This window comes from Helianthus annuus, chromosome 5, assembly GCF_002127325.2.
Source record: "Helianthus annuus cultivar XRQ/B chromosome 5, HanXRQr2.0-SUNRISE, whole genome shotgun sequence".
In the NCBI taxonomy this organism is placed as follows: Eukaryota; Viridiplantae; Streptophyta; class Magnoliopsida; order Asterales; family Asteraceae; genus Helianthus; species Helianthus annuus.
In genome coordinates this window covers 172394530-172413717 of record NC_035437.2, presented here as the reverse complement: position 1 = coordinate 172413717, position 19188 = coordinate 172394530, and the positions used below count along the sequence as shown (strand labels likewise).

General features: G+C 34.5%; 1 protein-coding gene across 3 annotated transcripts in view; it reads right to left on the bottom strand.

The window, feature by feature from the left end:
- Positions 1-13754, bottom strand: part of LOC110942168 (phosphatidylinositol/phosphatidylcholine transfer protein SFH13) — a 41130-nt gene extending 27376 nt beyond the window's left edge. The window contains exons 1-15 of one of the 3 annotated variants that reach the window (XM_022183906.1): positions 13430-13754; positions 12039-12146; positions 11636-11933; positions 11239-11338; positions 10684-10950; positions 10488-10565; positions 10293-10397; positions 10156-10205; positions 9981-10080; positions 9009-9107; positions 8808-8918; positions 7527-7650; positions 6997-7388; positions 6807-6881; positions 5809-6016 (exon numbers count right to left, since the gene is read on the bottom strand). In XM_022183906.1, coding sequence (XP_022039598.1) covers positions 5999-6016; positions 6807-6881; positions 6997-7388; positions 7527-7650; positions 8808-8918; positions 9009-9107; positions 9981-10080; positions 10156-10205; positions 10293-10397; positions 10488-10565; positions 10684-10950; positions 11239-11338; positions 11636-11933; positions 12039-12045 — 1824 coding nt within the window. In that variant the 5' untranslated portion in view covers positions 12046-12146; positions 13430-13754 and the 3' untranslated portion in view covers positions 5809-5998. Of the gene's footprint in view, positions 1-5808; positions 6017-6806; positions 6882-6996; positions 7389-7526; positions 7651-8807; positions 8919-9008; positions 9108-9980; positions 10081-10155; positions 10206-10292; positions 10398-10487; positions 10566-10683; positions 10951-11238; positions 11339-11635; positions 11934-12038; positions 12147-13429 lie in introns of those variants that run through there. The other 2 variants (XM_022183909.2, XM_022183908.2) reach the window with 2 other exon arrangements.
- Between the last annotated feature and the right edge of the window lie 5434 nt (positions 13755-19188).

The following is a 19188-nucleotide window of genomic DNA, read 5'->3' as shown; positions in this document are numbered from 1 at the left end:
TAAACAACAACTTGAAATCATCAAATAATGAAACAAGTATAAGCCTAAACAACAAATTCAAATATGCAATTATACAAATACACCCTAATCAATAAATGAGAATATCTAACCTAAGTCAGTGCCATTGTCTTCCAAGTTCGAAGCCATCCACAAGATTAAATCGCAACACTGAGTGCCATTGTTTCAAGTTTCAAATAATCAATTCGACAAATCGCAAAATTGATTCAAGCTTATGTTTGAGGGTTTGAGCAATATAAAACTATGCATACTAATTTCTCCCATGATTAGTATATAAAAAAATTAAAAAGTAGCCATTGTTTATTGTAACCTGTGTGTTCTTCAATTGAGATGATTATCCCCAAATCTGAAATCCCTAAAGATGGCTCTACCGCCCTAATCGACGATGATTCGATATAGGTAACCAAAAGAAGCCACAACTTACGATAATCATCATTTCATTCGCACGTCTGAACTCGAACTCTATAATTCGCTGCCCTTTCAGTCTTTCCATGTTTCACCGTTCACGTTTCTCTTTTTCCTGGATCTTGTTTAGCGCCTTAAGGTTATCGCATATGTGATATTGGGCCTAGCATATTTCATGTATTAGTGTCTACGTATATGGGCCTATTATATATAAAACATACCGAAAATTTGTGGCTCTTCAATATTGATGGCCCTAGGCTTGGGCCAAGGGTCTTATGCTTGTTGGGCTGGTTGGGCCGGCCCTCTCAGCAATGATATTATAAAGAGTTAATTACCGTTTTCGTCCCTGTGGTTTGTCAAAAATCAGTATTTCAGTCCATTAGATTAAAAATTGTGAATTCAGTCCTTGTGGTTTCACTTTCGTAACCATTTCAGTCCCTGTGGTTTCACTTTCGTAACCATTTCAATCCATTATTCTGTTAAGTACAGGGACTGAAATGGTTATGAGGTGGACTAAAATGGTTACGAAAGTGAAACCACAGGGACTGAAATCGCGATTTTTAAACTAATGGACTGAAATAGTGATTTTTGACAAACCACGGAGACGAAAATAGTAATTAACTCTATTATAAAAGGAGTCATACGATGGATGTATTTCATCATTTCCTAGTGTTATTAGCTTTATTTACTTTTAATAAGGTAACTTTTGGTCAAAACTCAAAATACTACTACGTTACAATGGAACTAGTTTTATTTACTTTTAAGAGCATTTGTTATGGTGACGCCCCACCAAGCCATATCAGCAAACAAACTTCTTGCACTGTTGTTTGGACGTGTTTTATGAAATACCACCACACCACAAAATCATGGAAATAGCCTGTTGTTTGAACGTGTTTTTATAAAATTCTATGATATCCTATGTTTGAAATAAGCTTCAACTGAGTTTGGCTCAGGCAACTTTTATCAAAATCATAGCTATAATTTCTAATTAGGTATCGGGGATGACAAATTAAACAAGCCAAGTCGGGTGTGTTAGTCTAATCTTGTGTAAGTTCGGGTAAAAAGTGACCAACTTACAAAGCTCGGGTAAAAAGTGACCGAGTCACAAACTTAGGGGTTTTTTTGAGTTAGTTTTTTTAATCCTAATTTGAGTCAAAATAGGTTTCTTGTTTAGGTTGTATATAAGGTTTCTTGTTTAGCTTGTTTAGGAACCGGAACAAAAACAACAAAAAGATCGTTCTAAATTGAAGTGTTTTCGAGGTCGAGGGCGTGGTAAATCTGGGGGGTGGGGAAAGGGCAAGGAACCGGAACAAAAACAACAAAAAGATCGTTCTAAATTGAAGTGTTTTCGTTGTGACGGTTTAGGTCACTTCTCTTCAGATTGTCCCACACGTAAGAAAACCGAAGAAAGCAACCTTGCACAACAAGATGGTCCTGTACTCTACATGGCAACTCACGAGAAGGAAGTCGTGTTATTGAATGAAGAACGGGTCGATCCGAGGAAGTTTGCATCAATTCCACATGAAGATGATACATGGTTCTTGGATAATGGGGCCAGTAATCATATGTCGGGTAACCTCGAGTGGTTTACTAACCTCGACCGTCACACGGTTGGCAAAGTAAAGTTTGGGGATGGTTCGTGCGTTGAAATAAAAGGCCGAGGAATGATCATCTTGGAAGGAAAATCTGGGGAACAAAGGGCGTTGCACGATGTTTATTATATTCCATCACTAAAAAAATAATATAATAAGCATCGGTCAACTTGACGAGATTGGGTACAAAATCACGATTCAACATGGCGTACTTTGGATGTTCGAAGAGGATGGAACATTATTGATGAAGGTACATCGTTCACCGAATCGTATTTATAAAATTAATTTAAAAGTTGTGTCCCCAATGTGTTTACAGGTTAAGCTAGACGACGAGGCTTGGATTTGGCATGCTCGTCTTGGGCACCTTAACTTTGAAGCACTCAAATCTTTATCCAAGCATGCAATCGGGTTGCCTACAATATCACATCCCATGCAAATATGTGATTCTTGCATAATGGGGAAGCAAACACGAGCCGCCTTCCAAAAGAAGAGTCTTTACCGTGCGACCGACTCGTTGCAACTATTATACGCGGATGTTTGTGGTCCAATCACCCCGAAGACGAATGCGGGAAATCAATACATACTTCTTGTAGTCGATGATTTTAGTCGCTACATGTGGGTAACATTGATAAAAACAAAGGATCAAGTGCCGGGTGTTCTAATCGAGTTGATTACAAGGATTGAGAACGATTTTAGCAAGAAAGTTAAAGCATTACGAACCGACAACGGGGGTGAGTTTACGTCACATGTCTTGGGTGATTTTTGCAAACATAAAGGAATTACGCGTCAGTTTACCGCTCCTTACACCCCGCAACAAAACGGGGTGGTCGAAAGGAGAAATCGGACGATTTTGGGCACCACACGAAGTATGTTGAAGGCGAAGGGGGTGCCACAAATTTTTTGGGGTGAAGCGGTACATCACTCGATTTATCTTTTGAACCTATCACCGACGAAGGCTTTAGAAAACTCGATTACTCCGTATGAAAAGTTGAAGGGTAGAAAACCGGACCTCTCCTACTTAAAGGTATTTGGTTGTTTGGGTTTTGTGAAAGACTTAACTATCGGGCTGAAAAAGTTGGATGATAGAGGAGTGTTAATGGTGCATTTGGGGTCTCAACCGGGGAAGAAGTACCGTATGTTCGACCCGATTAAAGGACGGGTACATGTAGCTAGAAGTGGAGATATAAAGTTTGATGAAACGAAGAGTTACAAGTGGGAAAAGTACTTAAAGGGCTTTGATACAAGTAAACCGGGATGGAAAGAATTTATTATTCATGCTGAAAATAGCGACCAAACAGATCAGTCAGCAACAACAATTAGCGACCAGCCTGATCAGTTAGCGACAGATCAGACTTTTAGCGACCAGTCTGATCAGTTAGCGACACAATCTGACCAGTCAGCGACAGATCAGACTTTTAGCGACCAGTCTGTGACAAACCAGTTTTTCAGCACATCGACAGGTTCAGAAGGCTCGTATCAGGTCCAGAACAGTCCAGAACAGGTTCCAAATGCAGCAAATGATTCAAATGAGTTGCGAAGGTCGATGAGACAGACCGTAGTGCCTAAAAGGTTCGATGATTTTATCGTAGAAGGGTTACCAGGTTCTTCAAGTCAAAGTTCAAGTTTGGAAGAAGGAAATTTGTTACTTTCAATTGATGACGAACCAATGAACTTTCAGGAAGCAATAAAAGAAGATCATTGGAAAAAGGCGATGGATTGCGAGATAGCTTCAATTGAAAAAAATAAAACTTGGAAGTTGGTTAACCCTCCACCGAATGTAAAACCCATTGGGGTGAAGTGGGTATACAAAGTAAAAAAGGATGCAAAAGGGTCGATAATAAAGTATAAGGCACGACTTGTGGCTAAGGGATATGTCCAAAGGTTTGGGATTGATTACGAGGAGGTTTTTGCACCGGTCGCACGTATTGAAACCGTAAGGCTTGTGCTTGCTTTGGCGGCTAACCGGGGTTGGGAAGTACACCACTTAGATGTTAAGTCGGCCTTCCTTCACGGTGAGCTAAAGGAGGATGTTTATGTTCATCAACCAGAGGGCTATGTGAAACGGGGTCAAGAACACCAAGTTTATAAGTTGATAAAGGCTTTGTATGGGCTTCGTCAAGCACCGAGAGCATGGAATACACGACTCGACTCGGCGTTAAAGGAACTCGGTTTTACTAGGTGCAAACACGAGCAGGCGATTTATAGACGGGAAAGGAACCAACGTTTGTTGTTAGTTGGTACCTATGTTGATGACTTAATTGTGATCGGAGCAACAAATCAAGACATAGCTGATTTCAAGAAACAAATGGAAGCTCGCTTTGAAATGAGTGATCTTGGTTTACTCCATTATTATCTCGGGATCGAAGTTAATCAAGGTGTTCGGGGAATTAGCATCAAGCAATCCGGGTATGCAACTAAAGTTCTAAAACAATTTGGTTTATGGGAAAGTAACTCAACCCAGTTCCCACTTGATCCTGGATTAAAGTTGACGAAAAAGGATGAAGCCAAGAAGACTGATCCAACCGAGTATCGGAAGGTTGTTGGATGCCTACGCTACTTAACCCACACACGACCGGGCTTGTGTTATTCGGTCGGTTATGTTAGTCGTTTTATGCAAGAGCCAACACAGACTCATGCTCAAGCCGTGAAGCAAATCTTGAGGTACTTAAAGGGGAGTATCGACCTCGGTATTTTCTATCTAAAAGGTGGAACCAAGACGTTACATGGGTTTAGTGATAGTAGTCACTCAGTGGATGACGACGATGGGCGAAGCACAACAGGAGTAGTCTTTTATTATGGTGATGCACCTATTACGTGGAGTTCTCAAAAACAAAGCACTGTTGCATTATCATCTTGCGAGGCGGAGTTCATGGCGGCTACCTCAGCCGCGTGTCAAGCGTTGTGGCTTCGAGGATTGCTATCGGAGATAACCGGTGAAACGAAGAAGGTGGTGACACTAAGGGTGGATAATTTATCGGCTATTGCCTTGATGAAAAATCCGGTATTTCACGGAAGGAGTAAGCACATACGCGTTACCACTTTATACGGGAATGCGTTGAACGGGAGCAAATTAAAGTGGAACACGTGAGCGGGGATTTACAACGGGCCGACATCCTTACTAAAGCCTTGGCACGGTTGAAGTTCATCGAGATGAGAGGGCTCATTGGTGTCACAAGATTAGGGGGGTGATTGTTAGTCTAATCTTGTGTAAGTTCGGGTAAAAAGTGACCGACTTACAAAGCTCGGGTAAAAAGTGACCGAGTCACAAACTTAGGGGTTTTTTTGAGTTAGTTTTTTTAATCCTAATTCGAGTCAAAATAGGTTTCTTGTTTAGGTTGTATATAAGGGAATTTATGTAACCAGATGGGTACGATCATTAATAATAAGAACGAGTTTTTGATTCAATACCTACTGTACCAATTTCTATCAGGGTGCACTAAGCCGGATGGTTTACTCATTTGGCGTTTATAGTTTGGGAATATGCCGTCCGAACAGATTTTTCATAATCATTACTTTGTTTTACAAATTTTAAATGATAAAAATGTTTACGTATATAAACAACAAAAGTTCAACATTAAAATAGCAAACAGTAAAACATGAATTGTTGAAACTCAAACAGGCCAACTTGCTTTCATTTTAAGCGGTTTGGCCGATTTTAACGGTTTATAAACACCGCTATTCATAATTTCTAAAAACTCGAAACCAAAACCCTGATAAAAGCTTGCGTTTTAAACTCAAATTTTAATCATATCTCGATCACAAAAAAGATAAAAAAAAAAAGGAGCAAAACAAAAAGCAGAAAAAAGTGATATCAAAAGTAAGCATTTTTCTTTTTTAAAATTAAAGTTAGGAGACAATCAACACATGATCGTTCTAAATACTCGCCTCTCATTTAAGGGGGGGTAATCTGTGTATGGATGCGGTTTCTCCATATATATGTGCTACTAATATCACTTCTTCCTATTTAAGCTGTACATTCACTTTCAGCATATCCTTCGCCTCTGCACCCAAAATAAAATGAAAAAAAATAAATAACAATTTATATAAGTTTATGTTTCAAGTCAACAGGACTCAACTCGTTTCAACCTAAACCCATTTTGACTTCACACAAGGAATGAAGTAAAGTTATATACATAAAGCCTCCTGAATCGTTTATCTTTATACATATTTTCAGGCGCTGTCCTTTATATTCAAAATTGACGAGTTTTGTCCTTTATGTTTTCATATCATACACGTTTTGTCCTTTAGGCCTAACTCAGTTAGTTTTTTCAGTTAAATTTGGTAATGTGCTTTGCACATGAGGGCATTTTTGTCAATTCAAAGGTTGCAGAAGCCAGTGGCGGATCTAGGATTCCGACCAAGCAGGAACGTTTTATAAATAGGCGGTAACGAAATCGAAAAAACGTCAAATTTTTCCAAAATTTACACTAAAAACGTCAAAAATTTTCCGACCAAGCGGTAGCGGAGGCTACCCCTTGATACTAGGTACATCCGCCCCTGGCAGAAGCTTTGAGCTGTAAATCTGCCGTTGAACTTACCTTTGAATTGACAAAAATGCTCTCATGTACAAAACATATGACCAAATTTAACTGAAAAAACTAACTGGGTTAGGCCTAAAGGACAAAACGTGTATGATATGAAAACATAAAGGACAAAACTCGTCAAATTTGAACATAAAGGACAGCGCCTGAAAATGGGTATAAAGATAAAGGACAATTCTTGAAATTCACTCTTTATTTTTTGTGATTATATTTGACCCGCTACTACCAAACACAAGGTAAAGTAGTTTACATGGAATTTGGATTGCTGCAAATTCTCCATCAAGGCTGCTATCTCAAGCTGCTTCACCACAGTAGCATGTAATACCTGTAAAATAATAATAATAATAATAATAATAATAATAATAATAATAATAATAATAATAATAATAAATAATATAAATAATAATAGTAATAATAATGATACAGTAAAAGGAACATACCCTCTTAGTTTTATTTAGGTCAAATTCTACTGATTTAATCCGGTCCAACGAATTGTTCAGCATATGCTCCTTTTCAACAGGAATTTGAGCAGGCCGTTTCTTAATTTCTTCTAGAATTTCTTCGAGTTTTTGCAGGCGTTCGACACACGGAAGTATTTGATTTTCTCTGACAGCTTCTGTTTGGACATGTGTTTGGCTCTCATATCTGTGTTCCACAGCATTGTTTGGATATACGTTGTTCTGTTTTCTCCAATAATATTCAATTGGTAAACTGAACATACGTTCGATTAATTTTACCACCAATGAAAGCACTGGTCTTGCTATGCAACTGAAACCTCTCTTCACAACCTTCTCAAGAATATTATCCAAATAACGGATAATTAAAGAAGCACCTAAACAAGAACAAAGCATTGTTTGATTTAGGCCTGTTTTATGGTCTGGTTTGTTACGTATACTTCTATATGTCCATAGCTCATCCATGATAATGGTGTGACAACGGGCTAGTAAGCTAGTTTGATAATTGCATATACCTTCTGAATCTTGTAGGGTTATACCGGAAGTAGGAGATTGACTCGGAGATGTATCTTGCCTCTGGTCAAATGAAGTAAAATGATCGTTACAACTGTAGTATGCAGGTGAATCGGATGTTGTCGCCTGCAGAATAAAACTTGAATTAAGAAATTTACTTATCAAAAACACACCCTCTATTGCAATACATTCAAGGCCAGTAGGAATTTTACTCGGTATGTTTGTCTGTTAGTTTGTTATTTATATACTAGTATTTTGCATGCCGCGCGTTGCGGCGGCGCGCGGCAGGTGGAAACGTGTAGTAAGACAACACACAATTCGAAAAACGCAATGTTGTCTAAGACAACTACAAAAAAAGTGTAAAGCACGAAGTGTAAAACACAACGCCTAACACATTTCGTAAAACACAATGCAATGGCATTTGCAAAAGTAGGAGTAACAGTCTAGGGGTTACAATTGCAATTTTTTAAAGTTGAGCGGGTGTAAAAATGGACTAATATTGAAAAGGGTAAAAATGTAAAGTCTAAAAAAGGCAAAGTGTAAAAGTAGAGGGGTGGTGGCGGAAATATGTAAAAGTAGAGGGGTGGATCCATAAATACGTAAAATCAGAGGGGGTGATGGTGGAAAAGCAAAGTATGTTGGGTTCGTAGGCTTTAGGGTAGCCGGCCCTAATTAGGGTTAGCCGGCCCTAGTTAGGGTTAGTCGGCCCTAGTTATTAGGCCCACTTAGTTAACTTGTTGACCAAGTAGGAAACCCTAATCTTGTTCTATAAATACCTATGATGTAATTGTAATCTGTATCATTCTGAAAACAGTTCTGAGCATCTAATAAAAGTAAAACCCTAGTTGCAACCCGTGGACGTAGGTCACCTTGACAGAACCACGTAAATTCTCGTGTTCTTTATTTTCTGCTAGTGTGTGTGTGTGTGTGTTTGTTCCGCTTCCGCTCGAGCCTCCTCTGATCCGATACCCCTAACAAAGTAGAGGAGTGGTGGTGGTGAATTTTGAAAGATGAGGGTGTTGGTGTGGAAATTCAAAGTAAAGGGAGTGGTTGTGAGTCTTGTGACAAAGGTTGAAAGTTGGGGTGTCGGTGGCGTAAAAGCCACCGACTTTGTTTTTTAAGATAGTTTAAATATGCGTGTGGGTGTGAGTGTTCATTTTTTAAGTTACGGAACTAGTTTTTAAAATCGGTCTGGTAACAATGCGTAATACTATACATACAAACATAAAAAAGAGGAATATGTGTTTTAAAGTAAGCGGTGGGATGACATTATCGCTACTTACTTCTTCACAAACCGACGCTAATTTTGAGATCCTAGGATCATTTACGGTAGATAAAAAGCAAGGGTCATCAACATCTGATCCAGATTCTATGTTTGACATGTCACTTCTTCCCTAAAAAAATACAAAGGATAATTAGAGGAAACCATCTACATTTGAATGTCAATGTTGTCAATGTTTTAGTTATTTGATTTCAATATATACCTTCACGGGGTAATACTGGATATAAGAGTCGACTTTTTGTTGATCACTAGATAGACTGGTGATTTGCCTTACAAATCTGGCTTCTGCGTTATTAACAACCTGCAAAAAAACAGATTTTTGTTAATTATGTCAATTTTCGTTCAGTTAAGTTGAAACTTTAACAATCTTTCAAAAAAGAGTTAAATGCCATTTTAGTCCCTGTGGTTTGGACCATTTTGCCAGTTTAGTCCAAAGGTTTCATTTTTAACATGTGGGTCCAAAAAGGTTTCACGGTTGCCATTTTAGTCCACTGGGTTAAATTCATCCATTTTTTCTGTTAACGAGAAGGCCAATTCGGTCATTTTATATGGCTGAATTGCCCTTTTAGTTAACAAAATTACATACAAAATGACCGAATTGGCCTTCTCGTTAACAGAAAAAATGGATGAAGTTATCCAAATGGACTAAAATGGCAACTGTGAAACCTTTTTGGACCCACAGGTTAAAAATGAAACCTTTGGACTAAACTGACAAAATGGCCAAAACCACAGGGACTAAAATGGCATTTAACTCTTTAAAAAAAGTGGCATGTTATTTGATGCTTCAAGGAGAATCATATGTAGATGAGAAAAAATAGATAATGCTTCGTCAAGACAAAAATAATATTAATGAATAAAGGTTTAAACATTCAATAATTTTATGAACTTCTATCAAAATTTTATATCTATTGAACTTTGACAATTTAAGGTATTCACTCAAGTACTGTAAATTTTATTTATGTGATTTTGAATATGTAATATTTGAAATTGAATGTAAAACATTAAGGTTTATAATTATTTTAGGATTTCAATTTTTTTTATCAAACTTACTAAACTTCATAACTATTTAGGACGTATAATAGACTTAAGCCGACTATCAAAAATACTTTAGATAATATACATTTATATGAACTGATAAAACAAGTGGACACAAATGCTCAAAATAAATTCACACCTTCATTATTTCAGGGTCATTCCATGGACCCTTATTCGACCTTAGGCAGCCACCCTCAACAGGACACACGCATGAACCACCAAGAAAGTCGGGCAGTTGACTACAACAATACAAAGAATCAGAAAACTCATGTAATTGAATACTTGGCAGGTCAAAATCAGGTCAACAAACAAACCTTGGGTCAATCACCTCTTGTAGTTTACTCAACGACTTCGGTTCCAAAACCTTCAATGTAAAAACATAACTGATACTTTGCAGACAGTTCAGGCGTTCAAGCAGTTGAAAGTTAGAAACAAAAGCACAATTACTTACCTGAATTTTCGCAATTGTCTTTGCATCAAGAAACTTTTGAGCAGCAGGCCATAGACAGTTCTTGAAGGTAGGGCCCGCGTTGACAACGAACATGCGGTGTAGTGTCTGGCAGTAAATATTATAGTACATTATTTACAAAAAGTCAAAAACAAAGGGCAATTTTGGAAAAGAAAGTTTGCTGAAAGAGTTAACTACCTCTGGGTAGTAGTTACTGTCAACCTTTGACATTGCCCCAAGCATACTTGCTGCAGTTGGAGTGAAATTCTTCAAGCCCTGCACATCAAATTATTATTATTTTATAATTATTACTTATTAGGGATATATAGAAACGTTATTATGACATTAACATCATCCCATACTATTATATAAAACAAAAGGTTAACTAACATACCAAGCCTTGTACATCCAAAATTGTGGTAGTTGAACAAATATGTCTTTTTGCTGCAATTGAACACGCGGGGAACTTTTCACTAAAAGCCCTTTCAAACTCTTGAACGTGATATTTTAGGTAACGCTCGATTGAAGTGATGCGCATTAGCCTACTAGGGTGCGCTTTCCCGAGCCTTTCGATATAAACGGGCCTGCCTTCGCGATCAACTCCATGGTACCCGTGTGGGTAATGCTGCAAGACTTCTTCCAGCTCATCATAATGAAAATCCTGTGTTTTCCCATCATCAATTTATAATAGAGTAAATTCGCTCCACTATTGAAAGTGAATAGTTATAATTTACTAATTGTCCCGCTATTGAAAGTGAATAGTTATAATTTACTGATTGTCCCATTTTACCATTGCAAGTTGATATCTTAAATGCATAAGGGTGGCATTCTGCTAATTAAAGTCTGCAATAACAGTAATATTTCTAAAATTGTGTTCTATTTGTTTTACGCAGATATATGTAGTTAAGAATATCATGTTGTGTGAAGTTTTGAATATCATTTTAATTACCTCCAGTATTGTATCTGTTCCGTACTCTTTCCGCCAATTTAGCATTTCTTCCCACATGCGAGCTGTTCTTTCAATGTTAAAGTCACGCGCCTTCAAGAACCTAAATGAAAGCAAATAAAGAGGTTGAGCTCTAGCTTGTGTTATATAACTAATTCATAAAACTGATCAGCTACCAACGATACGTAAAAAACAAGCTATTAGTTGTAAAATGTGCTTTCCATATTAGTGTTTATATAGTATGTATGCCCCTTTCTAATTTCAATTAATAACCAAATAACCAAATTCTATCATGTTCATTTTTAGAAAATTCCCATGATCCCATATTACTCATCATGTTTCTTGGCATGCCAAATCTAACAGCAAAGATTTGAAACACTGAAAGAATATAATTACTAGCCTCAGCAATGTGTGATAGTCATCATGTCTAGGTGGCAGTAAGTCCTTATCAAGAAGCTTTTGCCTCAATTCATGGACTGCTTTCTCCTCGTTTGCATTGCGTACGTCTTCTATTGAAACCGAAGGAACCCTGTAATCAATTTTCCTTTTTCCCCTTTTCTTTAGTGAGTGAGTGAACTTGTTTGAAGCATTTATTGCCTTCTTTTTTAGGGCTCCAATTTTGGATTGCCGTCTTTCGTCTTCAGAAATCTCGATATCTGACCTCCTTTCTCTTGTTTCATCAAAAGCCTCAATTCCTTCTAGCCAAACAGTCCACATGAGAAGTAAAGTCAAACAGTCAAACAAAATTACATCTACAACAAAACTCTGTTTATTTAAAATGCATATAAGTCAAACTAACTTACCTGACATTTTAGCCAAGTGCAGAAGGGTAGAGACTGAAAACTAATAACCTTCAGCACAGACAAGTATGTCTGTGAGCAAAACCATAAAAAACCATGGTGTTTTTTAATCTGTAACAGAACAAGTCCTCTTCATTATCAAACAAACCACAAAAACAGAAACCTACAGTACACTGCAGTGTAAAAAGACATGCAAGTACAGATTACAGAAGCATTAAATAAAAAATAATAAGACTATCGTTTTCCCATTTCCCCATGAAATTCATTCATCAATGAAATTTCAGATATTACACATAACAAGACAAAACATCCAACCTTCAAATTTTGCTGTCCAGCTTCATGTCTACCATTGATAGCATCCATGAAATTAAAAGCAGATCTAGAATCTCTTTAAAATGTCAAATCATTTTTCCACAAATAAAACCTAACTATAATCTAAATCTGATACTCTTAATAATTTTACCTCCATAACCGTAAATAAATAACAATATATCAACTCGAGTGAGCTCTCAAACTTAGCATAGTTAGCCTAACATGTATAGATATAAACAAATGCAACAAAAGTGATGCATAATCATTAACACATCCAATTGAGCAACAAAAACACATAAGTTTTGCAGTTTAACTTCATGTTTACCATTCATAGCATCTATGAAATTTTAAGAAGAACTAGAATCTAACCTAACTAATAATAATCTAAATCTGATACCATTGAGATTTATCTCCATAACCGTAAATAAACAACAATTTATCAACTCGAGTGAGCTCTTAAATTTATCGTAGTTAACATAACATGTACAAATATAAACAAATGCAACAAAAGTGATAGTTAATCAATCATTAACACATTCAATTGCAGAACAAAACCACATATATTTCTACCAGCGATAGCATCTATGAAATTAAAAGCAGATCTAGAATCTCTTACATGTCAAATCACTTTTCCACAAATAAAACCTAACTAAGAGTAACAATAATAATCTAAATCTGATACTCTTAGTATATACCTCCATAAACACACATAAATAACAATTAATCACCACTAGTGAGCTCTCAAACTTATCATAGTTAACCTAACCTGTACAGAGATAAACATAAACATAATAACAATAATCTAAATCTATTACTCTTGAGATTTATTAACACTAGTGAGCTCTCAAACTTATCATAGTTATCATAACACGTACATATACAAACAAACGCAACAAAATCGATACCTAATCATTCACACATCCAATTAAACAACATATACACATAAATTTCAACAATGCCAGTATAGAACCAAATCAGATCTCGAATTAGCCCTATCGATAAACAGCTAATCTGCATTTTGTTAAACAAAATTGTTAACAAAAAACATTTGATTCGAGAGATAAAACTATATGAAATCATACCGAAAACCGTAGAACTGAAGCGTGAGGATCACAAATTCACAATCTGCTAACCGATTCAATTTGTTCGAGCAGGTTAAACTTATTTTCGATTTGGAAACAGCGATCGATGTGTTGAGAAGAATCAAATTAATCGGATGAGAGTTCTCGAATTGAACAGAAGATGCTGGAGAATGAAAACAGAGAGGATCTGATGCGTATATTGTGTATATTTTGTATGTATAGGTCTCTCTCTCTATCTCTCTCTTCTTCTTTCTCTCTCTACTTTCTCTCTCTTTCTCTTTCAACTATTCCTATTTTGTTCTTCTCAAGGTTTCCAGCTGAGCTTTTTTGCGTTTTTTTTTTGTATTTATTGTCCGTATTACGTTTTACTTATTTACTTTTATTTCAGTTTAGCCCTTCTATTAAAATATTCATGCATATTACCCCCCTTTTATTTTGTATCGTTATAATATTATCACCATTTTGTATAAGTTGATACACTTTGACCACACATGTGACAAAAAAGGGTATTTAACATGTTAACAAAGAGTGAGTGATATACTGATATTCCATTTTTTGCAGTTTGTAAGACTTTGAAGCATTAATGGGGTATGATAATTACGAAACAATATAGGTTTTAGGGGTGAGTAATAACCGAAGTGTTAATTTAAAACTGAACTGAAAATTGATAAAGCTTAACTGAAATTAACCGAAACTGGATTAACTGAAAATCGGTTAATAAATATTTTTTGTACCAACGGTTAACCGAAATTAAACGAACCGAATCATTTAAGCCTTCGTATATTTCTAGCTTTTATACATATATGTCATGTTTTATACTTCCATTTCATGTGTTTTACCTCCATTTTAATTATTCATACATCCAACTCATGTATTTATATATCTGTTTCATGTATTTATAACTCCATTAGATGTATTTCTAAACAAAAATTTTAGCCAATGTTTGGTTTGGTTATTAACCGGAATTAACTGAACTGAACCGAAAACCAACAAATTAACCGAATAAACCCCCAACCGATTAACCGATGACTTCGATTACCGTTATGAATAATGCTAATATTCGAACCAGACCGAACTGACCCTAATAGGTTTTAAATAGTTTGTTTTTAAAACATCTTTTGATGGCATGAAAATACATGTTTAATCATAGATGTATAAGTTTTTAACGTTAATAATTTAAAAAAAATATATAAAAATAGAATCCCATCAACTCAGCTGACACATGTCAAACCATCTTATACTCATTACGTGAGAGCTAAATCAAGCTCACCGAATAACTGGCCAGCTGATGGTATAATCAAACTAGTCCAACATCCCACAATTTTATTTTACTTTTTGATAAGCAAAGTTACTCACTATCAGTGCAAGATATTGAACTCGAAACACTTCTTAAATATCATGTCTTTATGACCCGCTCAACTACACATATAAGACAACAATAACAATTACATGTGTGTGAAATAATTATATTTAACTTAAAAGTATGTTTATAGTATATATGCTCATATTATGTAATAAATTGCATGATAGGGTAATTAAGCAAGTAGATGTCGCTCTCTCCTTCCGATTTACGAGTTGTGGTCTTGTTAGTGTCTAAATGCTATGCTATAATCAATTATCATAGGTTTCATGTGACGAGTCAGCCGCATCTAGTGGCTCTATGGACGGAACGAGATCGTACTCTATAACAATAAAACATTCAAATTAAATTAATATGTTCTTACGCGTGTTAGAAATGATAACGGCGTTCCAATGGAAGGTAGTATATTGATAAAAGAAACATATAAGGGGGTTAAGTGGGAAATGTTGACATTATACAAGGGTGTAAGATGCAATAAAATGTGATTCATACTTTCATTTAAGTCATATCATGTATCCTAGAGTGACGGTGCGGTGGAAACCAATACACGATTATCCCCTCGGATTCCTATTTGCTACAATTAATTCAAGAATTAAATTAAATTATTTACAATATTATATGAAGAAGTATATCTTAAATAAAACCATATAAAACTTTTTTTATAAAATTTAATTGGATATAAATAGTAAAATATTGTTTGTAGAATCTATATCTATACTATATAATAAAAGAAATCTGTTTTGAGACACTTGTCATTCTCTCATTTAATTGATTAAAATTATTAATAATACTAATAATAATAATATTTAATATAATCTAATACAAATAATAATAATATTTAACCTAATCTAATACAAATTCTTATTATTAATTCAATAACCTATTGTTAAACTAAAACTTCAATAGAATCTTAAATCCTAACTAAACAAGTTTCGAAATTCATAATAATATTAATATGTTAGACTAAATATATTATTGATATATATATATATATATATATATATATCAGTGTTGTAAGAATCGCTATGCGCTAGTCGGGCGGTGGGGTACCGACTAGCGATTAATCGGGATTAATAGGGATTAATCTGAATTAATCGGATCGAGATTTTTATATGTAATTTTTAGTTATATATATACACATATATTTTTATATGTAGTTTTCTAAAGCAGATATTTTTTAACCACTTATTGACACATTTATTTAAGTAATTGGAAGGAATTTATAAGGTTTGGTCGAAATTTGGCCGGCGTCTGGCCAGAATAGGACCGCCATTGACCGCCTAGTGATTAATCGGCCATTAATCGGTGCACCTTTTATTAGTGATTAATCGGCGACTAATCGAAGACTAGTCGGGATTTTTACAACCATGATATATATATAATATATTATTGATATATATAACTAAAATTATTATCAATAATATTAATAGTAGGTTTAGAATCAAATACAAAGATTCAAAAAATAAGAAGTCGTACAAAGGGTATCAAATAGACTCTGATTGACCTCATTCAACCGACATTAGAGCCATCTTATCGAACTCTACGACATTAATTAATATGTACGAGTTGATGGGTTACATTTATATTAACTCATTTATGTCAATATGGTATGTAAATGTCTCTGTCTTTGTTTTGCATTTACAGGAAAAATATATACTATATAGTTTAAATTGTTCAACCCGTGTAATACACGGGGAACTAACCTAGTATATGTATATAATCAATTAATTAATAATTTGGTATGAGAGTGAGCTGAGTATGTGTGAATATGCATCTTGCACTGTCATGCAAAGAAATTAGGAAATTTAATTAGAAAATTAGGAATAGTAATCTTTGTAGAGACAAGGAGTTTTCCAAATTAATAGATAAATCAATCAATCTTTTATCTCTAGTATAATATAGAGGGAAAATGCAAAATACAATATCCTTTAACATCAATACGTACGAGATAAAATTATAACATGTGTAATTACTTTTATAACATGCGTGATTATGATTTTCTACATGCGTGATTTATGATTTTTCAACATGTGTGATTAAAGTTTTGAGTTTTATAACATGCGTAATTTCATCTCGTACGTATCGTACGTTAACTCACCTCAGAATATGTGTCTTCCATTGCAGCGCAGTGGTTGTACACACTCGGTGAGGGCTTGGCCCGGGGTTTTACCCGGGTTCGAGTCCGAGGGGGGCGCGGTTTTACCTATTCCACGGGGTTTCCGCGCATCTGGGGTGTGCTACGCTTTCTAGCGGTGGTCGAGTAGTCGGCCTTTGGACATAGCTCCGAAAGGGTGGGTTTACACGTAAAAAGCAGCTAGCCGTTAAAAAAAAAAAAAAAAAAAAAAAAAAACCCTCATAATATATAATATAACTAGGTTATAACCCCGTGTATTACACGGGGTTGAATAAATAAATTTTATATACTAAATAATAAAACAATATATCTTTAAAACCTTATTTATTGTACGGGTTTAATAAATATAATTTTATATATTAAATAATAAAAAGTTATATCTATAAGAATCATATTGTACGGGTTGAATAAATGTAATTTTATATAACAAATAAAAAAGTTATATCTTTAAAACCACGTGTATTACACGGGTTAAATAAATACAATATTGTTTACCAAATAATAAAATAATACATCTTTAAAAAACCTCATTTATTATACGGGTTGAATAAATGTAATTTTATATACCAAACAATAAAAAAATTACATCTTTAAAAATATGCGCATTACATGGTTTGAATAAATGTAATTTTCTGTACTAAATAATAAAAAAATATATATCCTTAAAAAACCACGTGTATTGTACGAATTGAATAAATATAATTTTATATATCAAATAAAAAAATTATATCTTAAAAAACCTCATGTGTTACATGGGTCGAATAAATGTAATTTTGTATAGTGAAAATAAAAATATTTAATATATTAATACAAAGTTTGGTTTTCGTGATAAAAATAGATTATTCTGTTGTTGCAAAATTTGTTAACGAAGTATCAATAAATTTAATCCTTTATTTAAAACTCCGTAAATGTATAAATGATAAATAATATTAGTCCATTTTGCTCCCTGTGGTTTGGTCGTTTTAACGGTTTTGCCCCAATTTTTTAAAAATAGCCGTTTTACTCCCTGATCTATCAAGCTTATCACGATTTCACTCCTTGCCCCAAACGGAATCCATTTTAAACGTTAAAAATTGTCAGGTTTCAGTCTAGGTATTGGCCTAATTATGGTCATAATTGTCCATTGTGTTGTATGAACGTGACAATTTTTAACGTTTAAAATGGATTTTGTTTGGGACGGGGAGTGAAATCGTGATGGGTTTCATAGACCAGAGAGTAAAATGACTATTTTTAAAAGATTAGAGCATAACCATTAAAATGATGGGAGCAAAATAAAAGTTAACTCTAAATCTATACTATATAATAAAAGAAACCATGTTTGGGACACTTGTCACAATATTAGGCCATGTAGTCTATGGATAATTATCATTTAGTTTAATATCTTCTAATTAATTATAGATAATCTTCTATGAAATATTATTTAGTTTAATCTCTTCAACCATATCAATATTCTTTAACTATTCGATATTACTGATAATTAATATTAGTTATCTCTAATTTTTATAAATTACAAAAATTAAAATCCCATCAAACGGTGTCAAATAGTACTAATGTCACACAACTGTCATCGACCACCAACACTGACTTGACCTAGGATATGCGTGTTGCGATGAACCTGTCAAACATGGAAAAATAGAGGCAAAAACGTTGAACCACACATGCACGTTGTGTCGTATTAACTCGAAAAATTTAGAACTATACGTAAAACGGAAATTTGCGAAAGATGAAAAGTATAAGTGACAAAAGTTGTGAAGTTGAATTGCAAATAATGAAAAGTTTTGGGTTAAAGTTAAAAAAACAAATTATGTAGGGTTAAAATTGCAAAAGATACAAACCTTAGGGTTAAAACTAAAAAGTCAAGTTTTTTTTGAATAATGTGCAAAGTATAATGTACAAGTCCTTATGCATAGAAAAGTTGCTAATTTATATAGGTTTTAATAATAATAACTTTTGTATTTCTATCATATTTTTCTTTACATGTTACTTTGTTACAATTATTAAATAAAAGATCTAATCTTACTAATATATAACATTTTTTGTTTTCTTTTTTTCTGCGAATCAAAATTTTAAGTTATTACAAACTTTGAGATATGTCACTACCATATTTTTACCTCACAATTTTTTCTCGCTCAAACCCTTATCATTATTCAATTAAAGAAATGCATTTATAAAGTTTCCTAAAAATGCCATTGAAGAGAAGAAAAAAAATGGAAAATAATGAATGAAATAGACATTAACCGTTACACAATTTTTGAAGAGGCACTA